The following is a 14434-nucleotide window of genomic DNA, read 5'->3' on the forward strand; positions in this document are numbered from 1 at the left end:
TCTCTCAGGGGACCCTAATGAGCCACCTGTCATGACTCACCACACATTCGACTCGGGCATCCCTACATGGGGGCTCTGGCCACCTGCCACCTGCCACCTGCCACCGGCCACCATCAGCACTTGGAGAGGCCCTCCCGGGAACAACTGTCTGCAAGCTGCCCACAGACACGGTAAGGCAGCCTGAAGCAAGGACCCACAATGGGCGCTTGTGTGATGCTCTCTGAGATTTGGGGCAAATCTGGGGGGTAGCGGTAGAGGGTAGACTTTATCAGGTGCCTGGTCCTTAGAGTCGAATGGCCTTAGGTTTGCAGCCAGCCCCTTTGCTAATATTAGCTGCAGGAACCTCCTCACCCGTAAAATGGGGGATAATCAGACCCACCCTGGTGGAGACATTCTGAGATCCAAATGAGATAAGGCACGTAGAAGGTCTGGCACAGGACTCCGGCTTCCAGCAGAGGCTCAGTAAAGGTTACTTTCCTTTTCCAGCCTCCATGCCTGGTTCCTGTGCTTGCTGCTCCTTCCCTGTAGAAGGCTGTCAGCACATTTCTTTCTATCAAACTCCTACCCAGCCTTCAAAACCCAGTTCAAACACCACTGCCTCAGCAAAGGCTTTTTGGTCCGTTTACATTTAACAGACCCACCACTGCCTGCTCAGTGCTTCCAGAACACATTACACAGGGCACTATGAGGCACATAGCAGGGCCATCCGGCCCTGCCAAGAAAGGAGGATCAGGGAAGGCTTCCTGGAAGAAGAGGCATTCAAGCTGAGACTGAAAGGAGGGGCAGGCAAAGAGCAGCGGGANNNNTACTAAGCACAGGATCCATGTGTGCAAAAGCCAGGAAGCCAGAGAGAGCTCAGCGGACTTGAGGAGTGTGAGTCCTACACAAGTTGCTCTCTCTGACCACCCTAGCTAAAACAGCCCCCGCCAGCCTCCACCCTCACTCTGCATGGATTCTCTCCGCTGACAATTAGTTCTGTATTTATTTGTCTGCTGCTTGTGTCCCCAACTGGAATTCTAAGTCCACTATAGGGCAAGTACCTTGTCTTCCTCACTCACCTCACCTCTGTATCCTTCTCCTGGCTGAACAACTGTGAGATTCCGAGCTCCAAGACAAGGACCTGGCTGTCTGGTTCACCGTTAAATGCCAGCATCCGGCACAGGGCCAGGTGCATGGTAGGAACTTAGTAAGTGTCTGTGGTCGAGTATCTACTGCCCCCAGGAGATTCCCAGCTTGCTGACCGCGTAAGTGCAGGAATAGATGAGTGGATGCGGGCATGTGTGGATACACACGTGTACACAAACACATGCATAACGGGATGAATGAACAAACAAACCGAGGGACTAATTAATGCACGAATGCAGAGTTCTCACACGCATATAATCAAAGCCCAGAGGCCATATCCCGAGCTGCCCCATTTGGCCTTGTTAAGCCTCCGAGATTTCTAGCTCATCTTAGCCCTGGCCATTCAAAGCTTCTTTTCTTGTCCGCAGCCGCCGTGATTCCATTGTCATCAGGGGCAACAGGCCATTTCCCCTCTGCCCCTCTCCTCTGAGCCCTGGGAGCTCACCAAATTCCCAGCCCTCTTTGAGGAGGCGAGCTGACCCCAGTGCTTGGACCTCTTCTTATTGTAAGACATTTTTACAGGACCCTTCTATGGGAATTGTCGGCATTCCATTCTCCCAGAGAGTGGGATGTGAATCTGGCCCATTTTTATTAATTGCAAATTACTGCTATGCTGGGTGTCTATTTTAGTAGACATAAGGCTTTAGCAGGCTTCTCTGGAGCACGGAATGCAACCCAAAGAAGCACATTGCTCTCATTCTTTCTGCCAACAGACTATGTGAATATTTTTAGAAGCCACACCCTCTCGCACTAGCCAGATAAATAATTTCCAATGCCAGATGTGCTCTTTGCAAATCAACATCAGGCAGAGAGGAGGGGAGGAACGAGCTACATGGCTCACACCAAACGACAGCACCATGTGACAAGTTTAAACCAGTAGCATTTTTACAGGCCCCCCACCCTTGGAATAAAGAAGATGGAACCGCAGCTAGAGAGGCACCAGAAGGGGCTCCAAGAGGGACCTGGCTGCTCATATCCCACTGGCTTTCCCTCCCCACCCCCCACCCCCCCAAGGGCCAGACGCTGATGCCTCGGGCTCTCCTGAACATGGAGGCCGACGTGTGGCCATGTGTCCGCTGCCTTTGCCACCGGTGTCCTTTCTAAATATGTTTCCAGCAAAATGCTGAGTCAGGAAGAGCCGGGCAGATACAGCCAGAAGACCAATCCACACCAGCTGAAACGCATTTTTTAAAAAATCTTGGAAGTGCATGAGAGATGATGAAAGATAATTTGCCCAGAAGTCAAACATGGGAGTTCTCCTCCTGGCTGTCATCCCTTCACCCCAAACCCAAACAACTGAAGGGTACCTACTGAGTGGCGAGCGCTGGGCCACACTCCGAGGAAACAGAGACACAGGAGCCCACAGTGATTCCCTGCGTGTGACCTTGGGCCTGTCACCTAGACCTACGGGGGCCGTCCTCATTCAAACAAGAGGCCTGGAAAACGACCCTCAACGTTCTTCAAGCGCTAAGATTCTCAGATCCCAGCAGCATCCCTTGAACAAGCAGAAGGGAGAATTAGTGCCAGGGAATGGGAAGGTCTGGTTTCCACGTGTGTGTACGCACGTGTGCGTGTTTTACCCTGGGAAATGCCAGGAGCAGAGATTAAGGAAAAGACAAGGAGAAAAAAAAGAAGCATGACCCAAAGTTCAATTTTTATAATGTGTCTGCTATTTACCTATACGATGGACAGGGAGCGCAGAGGGAAGGACTGGGTCCTGGGAGCTGGGAGTCCCAACACCACTGCCCCATTGGTCATGCCCCTGTGCCATTTCCCGGGGCTCCTGCCCCATTGTTCCCAGCACAATTGCTTTCAGAATTCTAACTATTCTTCTCCTCCATGGGGAAATTCTATGACTCCATAGGAAGCTATGTGCCTTATCACTGCTGGGACTACATCATGGGACCCAGAGGTCACACTGTCCCACAGAACCCAATCCCCCAGCCAGAGGCTCACATTCCAGGCCTTGTAAAGACTGCTTGTCGTTAGGAGAGCTCTGGGGGCAGGTGGCAGGAAGAATCTGCAGACAAAGTTACCAGGGTGGATGACACGAACCCTTAGAAATGTGCCCCTCAGACCAGAACCCACCACTCCCGAGGACCCAGGCACCTTCAGGGCAGCTGGCCAGTGTCCTCTCCGGTGACCAACTATTGGCGAAGGTGCCTTGGATACTGAGAGTTGAGTGCTAAGTGCCCTGTGTATTGTCTAAAACCCTCACATTTGCCCTTGACTCCCAGGCGCCCCAGGCACAGAGCACGGCACACATTAAGTGCTCAGGAAATACTCACTGAGAAAATGAACAAATAGACAGCCAGCCCCAGAGGCAGGACTGGCGTCCCTACTGGACACACCAGAAAACGGAGTGTTAGGGGAGTCACTTCTCCAAAACACGGCCATTAGTCAGGGACAGAGTCGCGATTCAAATTCAGACTGCAGGCTACCCAACTCCAAAGCCACCGCTCTTGATCTTGACCCACTGCACAGTGCTCAGCTAAACACAGGGTATCTTGTTTAGTCCTGAAAACAAGCCTGTGAGCGTTGCCGTCACCTCCGTTTTACAGTCACAGAAACAGGCTGAAGTGGCTTTCCCGATGGCCAGCAGCGAGGAAGCCACACAGGAGGGAATTTTCTGGCTAGACAGCCAGTGCTCCTGCTAGAATAATCCAGAAAGGGAGAGACCTTGAGATCTCACTTCCTGATCCTAGGAAGAACTGCTTTGACCAACTGTTTCCTCCGTATTCTGTGGACTAACACAGAAAGAGGTGACCGTGGTCAACTACTCGCAAAACCAGGAGGTCATCCTGACGTGACTCCGAGGACCCTCTCAAAGGACAATGGTAACTAATGGTCCCGCCATGATCCGCAAACAGAATCCAAACGCGGAGCAAGGAAACAGTCTCCCTGTGATGCACCCCGTCCACTGAGAGCGAGAGGAACCAGGAAAGGGGACAGCACAAGGTCATTCCCATGCTTTGTCCGGGGACCAGGGATGAGGCACTAACGTCACCAGCCGCCAATTAGAGGGATCCCCTGGTGTCGGGAGTACTGAGGCCATTTCATAATGAAACCCATGCGGCAAGCTCCGTTTATTTTGAAACCGTATTTGCTTATTTTGCAGACGTGATCAAAAGGACATTCAGAGGATTCTGCAGGGGGTGCCTGAACCCCGTGGGCCAGGAGAGCTTGCTTCAACTCCAGCGGCAGCCAGCAAAAACACTCTTCGTGGAAGTAAGCCCCATCACCGGACGGTACGCTCCTTCCCAGCAGCACACACAACCATAGCCAGGTTCCCAGTTCCACCGCTAGTTTGGGGGGTGGGAGGGCCGGGAGAGAGAAAGAGGAGGCAGGGCACGGCAGTGACAGAAGGCTGGCAGGGACAGAGTTCCAACTCTTACATAACCTGGGGCGGCGCTGGCAACTCAAGCCCTCGTGAGTCAGACACATATGGGCTCAAACCCCAACGCCACTTACCGCTGTGTTACCTCGAGTTGGTAACTTAACTTCTCTGTGCCTCACTTTCCCTATCTGCAAAATGATGTCAATAACAGTGCCCACCTCATAGGGTTGTGAAAACTAAAGGTAAGCGATAGCAGGCAAGCATGTTATGAAATACACAGGCAATATGTTCCGGTCATAGGTGTTTCCACAGTGATGATTGCAGACTACGAGCTTCCCGAGGACAGGGGCTGTATTTTAATCATCTTTTTATCCCAGCACGAAGATCAAGGTCTGGCATGTAGTTGGGAGATCAATAAATGCTCATCGAACAGAAGGGCTGGAACTGAACTGAGGTGACTCCCCTGCACCCGCCTGCCGGGGCAGGACTCCGCGGCCTAGTTCCGAGGCCGCAGCCTGGGGCACCTTGAGGCCCCCGCCCTGCGTATCAATCCACCAGGCAAGAGCTTTACCTTAATATTGCAGCTGTCATCCAGCAGGATGTTTTCCAGCTTCAAGTCCCGGTGGACCACGCCGTTCTGCAATGAGAAGACAGGCGGGGCGGTGAATGGGGCGCCGGCAGGAGACACAGAAAGGGGGAGTGCGAGGGTGAGCAAAGGGAGGTATTTGACAGATTAAAGAAACGCGCCGCCCCGGTGGTCTTTGCCTCCATCCTTCAGGGCTCCTCTCCCTGTCATGAAGCTTCCCGCCAGCCAGCGACCAGCGACAGGAGAGCATTAGTCACTTGCTGTGTGGTGAAGGGAAAAATGACTGGAATCCCTTCTCCCCCAGAGCCTGTAAAACAGCAGGGGGATTCTTCGTGGGAATGTGAGTCCACTGTGTGAAAGCAGCAGAGTCGGGGGCGGCGGTGAACAGCGTCAGTCTGACCTGCGCTTCTCAGGGAAGCAGATTTCTCTGCTGGAGACTCAGAATGTGGGGCTCATGGGCCTCACTTGTCTGTCTGTCTGTCTGTCTGCCCACCCCCACCCCCCCGCCAAGGCTGGGAAGGGGATTCACTCAATCTATTATTCTGACCCATGAAACGACTCCAGATCTGTCCAGAGGGTAACAGAAGCCCCCCCACCCATGCACGGGCAGTTCCTGAGCAGCTGGGAAGGAAGTTCTGCAAGTCCCCCTCTGCTCAGCTAGACTCAAGGGTGAAGGGTGAAGGTCGGAGGGGCTGCGGAGACCCTAGCCACTGGGCAGACCCTAGCCACTGGGCTGAGCCCAGCAGGTCGCTGCCCTACCATGGGACCTTTCCATTCAAGCAAACCCTGGCAAGGCTGGAAGCTGACCTGCAGGGACGGGCAGACAGCCCCGCTGAGGCTGAGAAGGACTCGTTAACCCATAGGCTGCTGGTCTATCCCACAGTAACAACTGGTATGGACACACAATTCTTTGTAAAACCCAATGATCTTTTAATGGCGGGGAGGGGCACAGGCAGAGGCGGAACCCAAAGAACCAGCTATGTACCTTGGGCCTGGGCGGACAAATAGCGGGCAGTAAGTTTTTCCTATCCTTCAGCATGAAGGACATTTACAATTGAAGCTGCCCTTTTAAGCAAAGCAACTGGCTAGAACATCTCTGTCTTTCGATAGAGATTTCTTTAGGCCAGAATCGGCATGTTTACAGTTGGTGCCTTATTGTTTATTTTCCTTTCCATTTGATAATTCCCACTATCTCCAAAAGCACAGGCTGAAGGGATGGAAGCTATATTTCTACTACTCTTTTTCTAACGCGCACCTTCCAGGATGTGTTTTGACCTAGGGAAGGCACAAACCAAGGCTCCTGGGGGAGAAGGTAGAGAATCAAAGGTCCCTGATGTTTTTCTAGTTTTAAAGATTGGGAGCAGTTTTGGTTTATAGTATTGCATTCCTGGTTTTCAGAGTAGGATGGAATGAGTCTGATGAAGACCCATTCATGCAAAATCCCACGTATTTACCCACCTCAGAAAATGAAAATATGATCTGAAAGTGCTTTATGGTGATGCCTGATGATAAAGTGCAAAATACTGTTTGATCTCAGTCATCAGTGCCTTTTGAGTCAGCAGAGAGAAGTCCAACGGTGTTGGCAAGGGTTAAGGGTTTTAGATTTGAATAATATCTTCTAGTTACTTACGGAGCCGCTCTCAACCAGAATATTTAACAAACCAGAAGGCCCCATGTTGCAATCATTTGAACGAAGACGCTGACTCTATTTTGGTTGCCATGTTGGATTCAAGTCACTATTGCACTCAGCGTGAAAGACTGTTCCAGGTGTGACCGTGCTGGGGGAAAGTGCAAATACAATAGGACTCATGAGTATCATGATTAATAACGATGATGGCTGAAATAGGTCTTGGAATTAGCTGTGTACTTCACTTCCTTCTCCAGAGACAAAGGGTAGCTAACCTGGCTGTATTATGAGCACATCCCATTAGGTGTGTTGCAATAAAATGTATGTGTAGGTATGTAACCTATGTGGATATGACCTATGCAGGGAAAGACAGCAGGAGCGCAGGAAAGTTCACAGCCAGTAACTCCACTCCAGGAATCGCCTTCAGGTGAATCATTCAAACGAGAGGAAAAGGTTACTACAGAAAGGTGTGGGTCACTCTATATATTAACCAGAAATTGGAATCAGCCTTCAACGTCCAACAATCGCAATAATTACAGAGAACTTCTAGTAACATAGGAACGTGTTCAGATTAAAATACTGAGTGACGAGGCAAGACACAAATGTAAAAATACACACACTTTGGTACTCTGGATCTTGAAGTGGAGAAAGGTCATTGGCAGAGAAACTGGGCAAATCTAAATCAAATCTGGAGTTTTGTTAATAACAGCGCCCGAATGTTGGTGTCTCGGTTTCAACAAATGGACTATAGTAATGTAAGCTGTTCCCATTAGGAGAAAGCGAGTGAGGGGCATACGGGAACTCTCCGTACTAGCTTGGAAACGTTGCTGTACAACTAAAATTATTCAAAATAAGAAGTTCAAATAAAAAAACAAACGTTGGGAGTAGGAGGAAGAAGATGGGAAAGAAACGAACGAAAACGTCCATCATGGGTTATGCCTGGATTCCAGAATTATGGGGGGATTTTCTTCTATTTCATAAATTCTCCATGCAGATGACAGTGAACAGATATCACCTGTATTCTGTGGAAAGAACCACATGGCACCATCACAACCGTCAGTGACCAAAGCTCTGGCGGGGCGCGGCCGTACCTTGTGACAATAGTGCACGGCGGACACGATCTGCCGGAAGAAGTGTCTGGTCTCCCTCTCGCTGAGGCGTCTCCGCTCGCTGATGTAATCATACAACTCCCCCTTGCTGGCGTACTCCATGATGATCACAATCTTATCTTTGTTCTCAAACACTGTGGGGGGGACAGCAACACACAAACACCCCGTTTATCCAACAAGCTCACTTATGACTCCAGAGGGTGCGAGGGAGGACAACGGAGATGTCACTGAGCAGGGGCCAAGAACAACCGGTCAGGACACAAGTCAGGCCATTCCACGTCACGAGGAGCTGGGCGAGTGTTCCAGCCAGGTGGACAATGACACCACCACTATTGTTACCAGACACACCTCTGCAACCTTACTACGCGAGGAACCTCCATCTGCCCGTCTTTTCTGAGGGCCCCACGTCCCTCACCAGGATCCTTCTCCGGACCCCCCACCAGAACGGCCCCCCGTTGACAGGACAATGGGTGATAACAAACAACTAAGTTCTATCTATGAACCCTTCGATAAGGACCAGTTACCCGGACCTCACAAGCTACTCTGAACGCAGAATGGGCAGCTGGATTTGTCACCTCTTTGCTCAAAACCTTCTCGAGTTTCCATCTCACTCAAAATAGAACCCCAAGTTCCAAATGTGGCCCAGCAGGTCCTGTGTGATCCCGTGGATCCCCCCTAGCCCCAGTCTGTGTATTCCGTGTATTCGTTTAGTCTCCCCCACTAGAGTATAAACGAGGGTTGGTCTATTTCATTCACGGATGTCTCCCCAGCACTCCGAACGCTGACAGAGGGGCTCAATTCACAATTATCCAATGAGTGAACTCCAAACTTCCAAACTGCATTCTGGGAAATTACAGGAAATAATTACGTAGCCCTTACTGTGCGCCAGGCTCCTGTAAGGTTTTGAGTACCTGACATGTACTGACTCATTTAGATCTTGCAACAAACTTTCAGGGAAATACCACTAATTTTACCACCGGAAAAATGGGGACACTGAGGCCTGGAGAAGTTCAGAGATTTGCACGGTTTGGCTGAGACGCCAGACTGGATGGGGCTCATCTCTGGCTTCCGGCATGGATGGGGACCCATGATGCCACAGCCTGGTGGTGTGTCAGGACCCCTGCAATCACCCCAAGCTGGGTTCCCTGCTTCAGCCCCTTGCCACCCAACCCCCACACCACCGTGGAAATTGTTTTCCCAAATGCTTGTAAATGCTTCTCTCTCCCCAACTCTGATATTCTAGCGGTGATGTTCACATGCGGCTTGACTAAGTCGTGGGAGGAAGGGCCAGGCAGATGCCCCTAGGGGCGGGTTAGGGGAAGCCAGAGCACAGGCACGATCCAGGTCCTCGACACCACCTCCACCAAGGCCATCCCCTTGCTATCTGTTTCCTACTTTGGGCTTTCACATAGATGTCCTTTGAGCAAAGAAAAAATAAATAACTGTTCTGAAACCCATCCCTCCCATGGTATATATTTTATACATGGTATAAAAACTTTTGTAGGGTACCCAAGATCATTCCTGAAGGACCCCTGCCTACGTCCCTCTGTCTCGTCAGCTTCCACCATTCCCCATCAGGCCCCCGATGTTCGCAAATGCTGGACCATTTGCTGTTTCTCACAATCCTGTCTCTGTCTCTCCATCTCTGTCTCTGTCTCTTTCTCTTTCACACACACACACACACACACACACACACACACACACACACTGCTGTTTCCAGCCTCCTTCTCTCTGCCTTTACCTGCCCTACTTGTGGGGGGAACTCCAACCCATCTGTCAAGATTGAACTCAAATATGACTTCTGTTTTGCCTTCCTCTGCCTCTCGCTGTGCTACTCGTTACTTGTATGATAGTACTTTCAAACCGCATGGGTTCATTTGCTGGTTTACATACCCATTTCCTCTGCCTGGACTGTGAGCCTGGACTTTTAGATGTAAAAAGTTTAGTTTTAGAATCAGATACTCCTAAGTAGGATTCCTGGATCTGCCTCTTACTTGCTGTGTGACTCTGGGGGAGTTGCTTGCCCTCTCTGTGCCTCAGTTTCATCAACTGTAAAATGTAAATAATACTAGTAAGTACTTCTTAGAACTGTTGCGAGTGTTTATTGATATTGGATATGTTAAATACTTAGAACAAGGCCTACATTTACGGCATGCACTCCGTGATATTAGCTATTATTGTTACTATTGATATTATTGGACCCCAGGGCCTTAGCACTGAACCAGACTCCTAGACACACTCAATGAGAATGGAATTGAACTGGAACATGCCTCAGGCCTGGGTCCTCTGTCCTCCCACACCTTGTCACTGGCTGTTAGAAGCTCAAGCCCCTCCAGTTCCTTCTTGGCTCCTTCAAGTGCGGCCAAACCTCTCTGATAAAAGGAAGGGGAAAGGAGGAGGGCAGGGGGGAGGAGGAAAGAGAACAGCCAGATAAAATTGGCTGCTCCCGTGTCTGCTGGCCTCGGTGTACCCTGCAGCTGTGGCTCCTGCCAGGGATTGCAGCCTGTTATGCCCTTTTCATTAACAATAAACTTTGGAAACTGGAAAAGCTGCCTCGGGATGCATGGCTCCGGCTCCAAAAATGATGGAGTGATAGGCCCGGGGAGGGCAGCGGGCTTTCTAATTTTAAAAAGTGGGGAAGGAAGAAAGAGGGAAAGTACTTTGACAGGGAAATAAACAAGGAGGCTCACACCCCCAAAAAGTCTGATGTGTCCCTAAAGGAGGCCAAAGTCACTGGTCCCTTCAGTGACTATGAGAAAGGATGGATCGCTGGTCTCATGAGGACAAAAGGACTGTTTTGGTGACGGGATTCCTCCCCTTCCAACTGGCCCGCTTGGTATCAGGCAGAGATAAACACGATTCATTTCAACACCAACTATTTTACTATGCAAGGAACCTCCATCAGTGAGTCCTGCTAGGCCCAGCTCTAAAATGCATCCTGATTCTGTCCCCCTGTCTGACATCCCTGTGCACCCCTTGCTCTGAATCTCCATCCTCGCTGGTTTCCTGCCTTTCTCTCTTGCCCCTCAGCTGACTTTCTGTATTGAGACGGGGCTGGGGGACAGTTCCAGGTGCACGTGCCATGGAGCACGGGTCCTGCAAGATATTCTGGAGGAAAAAAGTGTCCTCTGATTAAGCGTCTGCAAAATGTGTTTTGCACAATGCTAATACCTGATTGCCCTTGGAGGTCTGGTGTCTTTGACTCTGAGTTTTGCAGGTTGATTGGGCCATTTCAACATCCCTCCTGATATCTAGAGGAACTAACGGGGAGCCAGTCTGGTAAACAATGGGTGAATGAGAAGACAGGCAGGTCTTGTGGGCAGCCAGGTGAGAGACCTGCCTGAGTGGGCACGCGGGGCTCTGGGACCCCACCCCCACCCATCCCACAGAACAGAACAGCCAAGTCTCACGTGAAGGCCCTGACTGTAACCCTCGATTAACTGCAGGCAAATGGCAGTTCCAGACTTGATACATCAATGATTCATCAAGAAGGCCTCGTGGTGTTAGGTATGAAGCTTCTAGTCCTTCCTGACAACAGCAGCACTTGCTGAAGGCCTACTATGTGCAGGCACTGAGCTAACAAGCACTTTGTATGAATTATGTCTTATGGCTGAGAAATTCTGAGTACAGCCAGGTTAGCAACTGCCATGGCCACAGAGCAAGTCCGAGGGGAGCAAGGCCTAGGCCGGCAATCTGACTACACCATTCAACCTCGGTCTCCTCATCAGTCAGACACAGGGCACTCGGTGAGCTCACGGGTCCTGCTCCTTCGGCATGGTGCCTCGGCCAGGGCTCAATTACTCAACTGCCCCTTAGCCAGCTCCTGCAAAACAAAGCCCTAAGACTTTTCTCTCCCCACTGCCATCACTCTTTAAAACGTGTTATGGCTGGAGCACCTGGGTGGCTCGGTCTTTAAGTGTCTGACTTGGTTTCAGCTCGGATGGTGATCTCAGGGTCGTGGGATCGAGCCCAGCTCTGCACTCAGCATGAAGTCTGCTTGGGTTTCTCTCTCTCTCTCTCTCTCTCTGCCCCTCCCCTCCGCCCCACATGCACACCCGCGCACTCTCTCTCACCCAAATCAATAAATCTTAAAAAAAAAAAAAAAGAATGCCTACTTCTGAGAAACACTTGCACATTTTAAAAAAATAAAAACAAATTTTAAAAAGTAAAATGTGGTGTGGCTGCCACAGAATCACAAAATTTTCGAGCAGGAAGGGCCTTAGAGATCAACTATTATTTTTCCAGAATAGCCCAGGAATTCTAATGTATAAAAGCAAGGCCTTGGGAATTTGTCCTGAAGAATGACCAGCTTCCGCACTCTTGGCCCAAGACTCCTTGCCCACGTTAAGGTCACTATCAGCGAGGTGATAGGCACACTCTTGGCCATTCTTCTGGCAAAAAGGGCTGCTTCCCTTGGGCACTTTTACAACTGGTTATTTATAAGCCCAGAAATCTTGTCTGTGTTTATGTTATTAGTCACTAAGCAAAAGCTTATTTTCCACCAGTTGGGAAGGGTTTCCTTTATGAAAAATGAAAGCCTGTGTCTCTTGGCCAGACAGTTTTACCCAGAAGCCCGGTGGCTCCAGAATGGTAAGGAAAACTATGGCCCTTGACATGCCAGGCCTACCAGGAAAATCAAAACCCTGAATAGAAACTTAGCTCAGCCTGAGTCAGCTCCCAGCATGGGGGCCGTGTCCATGGGCTGCAGATGCAGGTTTTAGTTCTAACAATACACTTGTATAAAGTACCCGCTAGGGGACTGGCACTGGGGATACTGAGAGAAGACTTTACTAGGGGAAGCAGGGGGAGGCAGGCCAGGCAGAGGGAGCAGCATGAGCGAGCGAGAAACAGGAGCAGACCCACCCGTGGTTGGCAGGTGCTGGGAATTAAGGGACAAGAAAGGAGAGGCCGCTATGAATGAGCCAGGGAGGCCCTGAACACCCACGAGGCGCTCTGTGGGGGAGGAGTCAGATGGGCCCAAACACTGCCAAGAGCAATAAATAGATGGAACAAGGGACAGGGTGGCACCCAGGATCCTGGGCCTATGAAATAGCTCAGAGCACTCTCCCTCCCAAGAGCCTTCCATGCCAGACAGTGACCTCTCCTTCCTCAGCAGGCTTATTTGTGGTAACAACAGATAACATATATTGAACAATTACTGCATGCCATGGATTGTCTCATTTAATCCTAACTATCCTAGGAGATAAGTATTAACATTACCCCTCCTTCATCAATAGGGAACCAGCACTCAGATGGAGAAGCAACCTGGCCAGGACTGGGCAAGGCCTACCTTCTCCATGTCTTCTTTCTGACACTAACCATCTCCCCAAGGATATACATAAGCCGCTACCATGAATAGGATGACTGTAAGTCAGTACCCTAGATAAATGTTGCCAACTGTCTAAAAATGGAATCATGCTGAATATTTTGTTTTGTGTCTGGCTTCATTAGCTCAACACTGTAAGAATAATCCACGTGTGTTCTGTGTCATGGAAGACTGGTCGCTCTCGTTGCTGTAGAGTACTGTGCTGTGTGAATGTACCACGGCTGGATCCACTCTACTGTTGGTGGGTATTTGCGTTGTCTCCAGGTGAGGGTCATTATGACGAGTGCTGCTGTAAACATTCTTTCAGTGCTCATCTGTATGCATTTCTGGTGGGCGGATAACCAATAAGCTTTGATCCCAAATGTATGTGACTCAAAAGCTTCTGTTCTTCCCACGACTCCCCACCACCTGCCTCCATCATCCACTTACTTTCCTTGCATAATACTCAATAAAGAGTCTCCTTCATTAGGGGCGCCTGGGTGGCACAGCGGTTAAGCGTCTGCCTTCGGCTCAGGGCGTGATCCCGGCGTTATGGGATCGAGCCCCACATCAGGCTCCTCCGCTGTGAGCCTGCTTCTTCCTCTCCCACTCCCCCTGCTTGTGTTCCCTCTCTCGCTGGCTGTCTCTCTCTCTGTCGAATAAATAAATAAAATCTTTAAAAAAAAAAAAGTCTCCTTCATTAAAGAGACCAGCATCACTGTTTTTTCTTAAAATCCTTTTTTTTTTTTTAATCAATCTGGAGCATTTTCTGCTTTGTGTTAAAGGGGATACAAACGCAACCGAAGGAGCAGTCTTTGTCCTGGAGGCGTTGCAGTGTCGCTGGATACCACCAGTAGTGTTTATAAAATAAATGAAAGGCTAACCTGTACGATACAGACTTTAAGTCCCTAGGTGATCGGAGAGAAAAATCAGTGAGATAACACACATGCCCTGAGAAAGTTCCTAAACAAGCATACAACTGAACTGCCCAAAATGCCTTTGGTTTTGCTCGCTTCAGATGGTTTTACCATTGTTTCCGCATAGACTGATATGCAGACTCTGTCCGCTTTCTTCTACTGTCCCACAGAAAGGCCTTCTTCCCAGACACCAACTTGAATGATTTCTCTTGTTTTCTGTTTATTTTCCATTTCAAGGGAGAGTGGGGATTGGTTCCTATAGCAACGGCTACTTCTCCAAATTAATTCTGAATTTCATCAGATGTTCGGTTTGACAGTCCAGCTCTGCCTTCTGATTGTCTGGCTTTCCCAACCCCACTAATTACCCAACTCCTAACAGCTCCCTCCTGTTGCCCCAGGGTGAAGAACACAACTTGTATAACTTGAGC

The 14434-nt window shown here is 49.9% G+C and overlaps 1 protein-coding gene across 2 annotated transcripts in view; it reads right to left on the reverse strand.

Annotated features, from left to right (window-relative positions):
* The window catches only part of NUAK1 (NUAK family kinase 1), a 71007-nt gene that overhangs the window by 13743 nt on the left and 42830 nt on the right, over positions 1–14434 (reverse strand). For both annotated transcript variants that reach the window (XM_040637416.1, XM_040637417.1), the window contains 2 exons: positions 7767–7918; positions 5034–5099 (listed from right to left, as the gene is read on the reverse strand). In XM_040637416.1, the coding sequence (XP_040493350.1) occupies positions 5034–5099; positions 7767–7918 (218 nt within the window). The remainder of the gene's footprint in view (positions 1–5033; positions 5100–7766; positions 7919–14434) is intronic.

This window comes from Ursus maritimus, unplaced genomic scaffold, assembly GCF_017311325.1.
Source record: "Ursus maritimus isolate PB19 unplaced genomic scaffold, ASM1731132v1 scaffold_21, whole genome shotgun sequence".
NCBI lineage: Eukaryota > Metazoa > Chordata > Mammalia > Carnivora > Ursidae > Ursus > Ursus maritimus.